Source organism: Otolemur garnettii, unplaced genomic scaffold, assembly GCF_000181295.1.
Source record: "Otolemur garnettii isolate 467f Iridium unplaced genomic scaffold, OtoGar3 scaffold00008, whole genome shotgun sequence".
Taxonomy (NCBI): Eukaryota; Metazoa; Chordata; class Mammalia; order Primates; family Galagidae; genus Otolemur; species Otolemur garnettii.
In genome coordinates, this window is record NW_003852403.1 from 16,214,513 (window position 1) to 16,217,849 (window position 3,337).

Genomic DNA, 3,337 nt, shown 5'->3' on the forward strand with positions numbered 1-3,337 from the left:
AAAAAAAAAACAAAACAAAGTACTCTTTGGGGAAAATGCACCAACCTGAAAGAAACTCAAAATATCTTAAACCTAAAGGCTTACCTGTAACAATGAAGAGCAGACAAAGGGCTGCTTCTTGTTGATAGGGGCTGTGCAGAAAACATACCTCACTCGTAGACTTAACGGAATATGCTGGATCAACTCTGCAGAAAATTTAAAATCATCCATATTGCAGACAAAATACTGCCCATCGACTTGTGAAAAATCTACAAAAATATCCTGGGGGGGGGCGGGTAAAAATACACGAAATTACTAGACTGCCTAAATGGTCATGAAAAAAGTACTAAAGCCTACAAAAGACAGTCTCCTTCTTTAATCTATGACAGATTCTAGAAAGGCCTGCTTTAGCCACTGCTTCCTGAAGCCAACAGATATCCCCCCATCCTTCCCAATCTGAAATACTCAAAAAGAAAATTTCTCAGGACAGAAGTCGCAAAAGATTTTGAAAAAGTTATTGCTTACAAGATCAATTTCATAAATAGCAATTTCACAAAAACAGACTATCCATTCATACCCATGAAGTGAACCAGTAATCGAAATATCAACATTTTTAGAAAAGATTAAAAAGGGAGTTTCCACTTACAATGAGATTAGAAAGCGTTGTGTCGGGGAGATGGTAGGCAAACATTTCAATCTGCTCAGCAGTTGGATGAAGACCAGCTGCCTTTTAGTAAAAGCAAAAGCAAAAAAAAAAAAACATAAGCTGATTTCTCTTTAAAAAGAACCAATTTTCTGATGTTATTTCAAGAGAAAGTCCTACATTCAAGCTATGCTTTCAAATGGGTTGAATACCAAAGATTTGAGTAAAATAGAAAAAATAACCCATCATTTATTACCAACTAGAAAAGCTAATGAGATGATTTAGTAAAAATGACAGAGTATGGTCTCTGAGTAGCCTTTTGCTGAAACTTTAGTCATATTTCTAAAACCTATGATGATCCAATACTGGAGTATCAAAAATGCTTTCCAGGATAAAACCATTTTCCATGTCTCAGTTGTCTCCAATGAATAAAAATGAATCAACACCCCCAGTCACTTGAACCAGACTAATAAAACTGCCACACACACATATGTACATGAGAAAAATTTTAAACTGGAGATCACTTATGTCTTTACCCATATACTGCAGTGTTGAGAAATGGTCACAGCTAAGTATCCATATTAAGACGTGAAACAGGAAAAAAAGAAAGTAAATGGAAAAGAGAAAGAGGAAGGCTGGGCGTGCTGGCTCATGCATGTAATCTTAGCCCTCTGGGAGGCTGAGGCAGGTGGATCACCCCAGCTCATGAATTCAAGACCAGCCTGAGCCACAGCAAGACCTTATAGTAAAAATAGCCAGGCATTGTGGCAGGCGCCTGTAGTCCCAGTTACTGAGGAAGCTGAGGCAAAAGGGTATCACTTGAGCCCAAGAGTTTGAGGTTGTTGTGAGCTATCAGGCCATAGTACTCTACCAAGGGCAACAAAGTGAAATTCTGTCTTAAAAAAAAAATAACAATAAAATAAAAAAGAGAGAAAAGAGGAAAAGAAGAAAAGTATAAGAAAACAAAGCAGAGGCTCGGCACCTATAGCTCAAGCAGCTAAGGCACCAGACACATAAATCAGAGCTGGTGGGTTCAAATCCAGCCCAGGCCTGCCAAACAGCAATGACCAACTACAACCAAAAAATAGTCGGGCGTTGTGACAGGCACCTGTAGTCCTAGCTACTTGGGAGGCTGAGGCAAGAGAATCGCTTGAGCCAAGGAGTTGGAAGTTGCTGTGAGCTGTGATGCCACGATTCTGTTTCAAAAAAAAAAAAAAAAGAAAACGAAGCACACACAAGAGAAATAGGGGTGTGTTGTTATCACCTCACTGGGAGTCACTCACGAATCTAACTCCTTTTGTTTTTTATTTTATTTATTCATTTATTTTTATTTATTTATTTATTTTGAGACAGGAGCCTCAAGCTATCCCCCTGGGTAGAGTGCCCTGGCATCACAGCTCCCAGCAACCTCTCAACTCCTGGGCTCAAGCGAGTCTCCTGCCTCCACCTCCCAAGTAGCTGGGACCACAGGCGCCCGCCACAATGCCCGGCTATTTTTTGGTTGCAGTTGTCATTGTTGTTTGGCGGGCCCCGGCTGGATTCAAACCTGCCACCTTAGGTGTATGTGGCTGGCGCCTTAGCCACTTGAGCCACAGGCGCCAAGCCATTTTATTTATTTAATTATTTTTTTTAAGTCTTTTTTTAAAACTTTTATTTATTTATTTATTTGCCATTTTTGGCCGGGGCTGGGTTTGAACCTGCCACCTCCAGCATATGGGACCAGCGCCCTACCCTTTTGAGCCACAGGTTCTGCCCTTATTTATTTTTTGAGATAGATTCTCACTCTTTCACCTGGGTTGAGTGGCGTCATAGCTCACAGCAACCTCAAACTCTTGCGCTCAAGTGATCCTCTTGATAGCCTCAGCCTCCCAAATAATTGGGACTATAGGCACCAGCCACAATGCCTGGCTAGTTTTTCTGTTTTTAGTAGAGACAGGGTCTTGCTCTTGCTCGAACTGGTCTCAAACTCCTGAGCTCAGGTGATCCACCTGCCTTGGCCTCCCAGAGTGCCAGGATTACAGGAGTGAGCCACTAGGCCTTGGCCCCTTATTTATTTATTTTAAAAGGTGGGGTCTTGCTCTGTTACCCAGGCTGGAGTGCAGTGGCATCATGATGGCTCACTGCAGTCTCGAACTCCTGAGCTCAAGCGATCCTCCCACCTGAGCCTTGTCAGTAGTTAGGACTACAGGCATGTGCCACCACACCTGGCTGATTTTTCATGGTTTATTTTGTAGAGACAGGATCTCACTATGCTGCCCAAGCTGGTCTACAGCTCCTGACCCCAAAGGATCCTCCTGCCTCAGCTTCCCAAAGTTCTGGCATCACACCTAACCTTAGTCTTAACAAATGTTACACAAATAACTTCAACCACAGCTTTCCTCCACAAACCACGAACTTTTTCTTGCATCACCTCCCACACACATTTTCCTTTACCTAGTGTCATTGGCAAATAAGATGAGCATGTAAGTGAATTTTCCAGGCAACTTTTAAACTATTTTTTCAAGTCAATTTAAATATGTACACTTCTGACTCATTAACTATATAACCAAATTAACTATATAACCAGCCACTGTCTTCACTGGCTTGAAGCTTAGTGCTGTGCACTCGAAGATTATTTCTTTTTTTTTTTTTTTTTTTTAAGACAGAGCCTCAAGCTGTCCCCCTAGGTAGAGTGCCATGGCATCACAGCTCACAGCAACCTCCATCTCCTGGGCT

General features: G+C 41.8%; 1 protein-coding gene across 1 annotated transcript in view; it reads right to left on the reverse strand.

Annotated features, from left to right (window-relative positions):
• The window catches only part of SUPV3L1 (Suv3 like RNA helicase), a 35,270-nt gene that overhangs the window by 4,474 nt on the left and 27,459 nt on the right, over positions 1 to 3,337 (reverse strand). Inside the window, exons 12-13 of the mRNA XM_003783606.2 lie at positions 626 to 706; positions 85 to 261 (exon numbers count right to left, since the gene is read on the reverse strand). Coding sequence (XP_003783654.1) covers positions 85 to 261; positions 626 to 706 — 258 coding nt within the window. The remainder of the gene's footprint in view (positions 1 to 84; positions 262 to 625; positions 707 to 3,337) is intronic.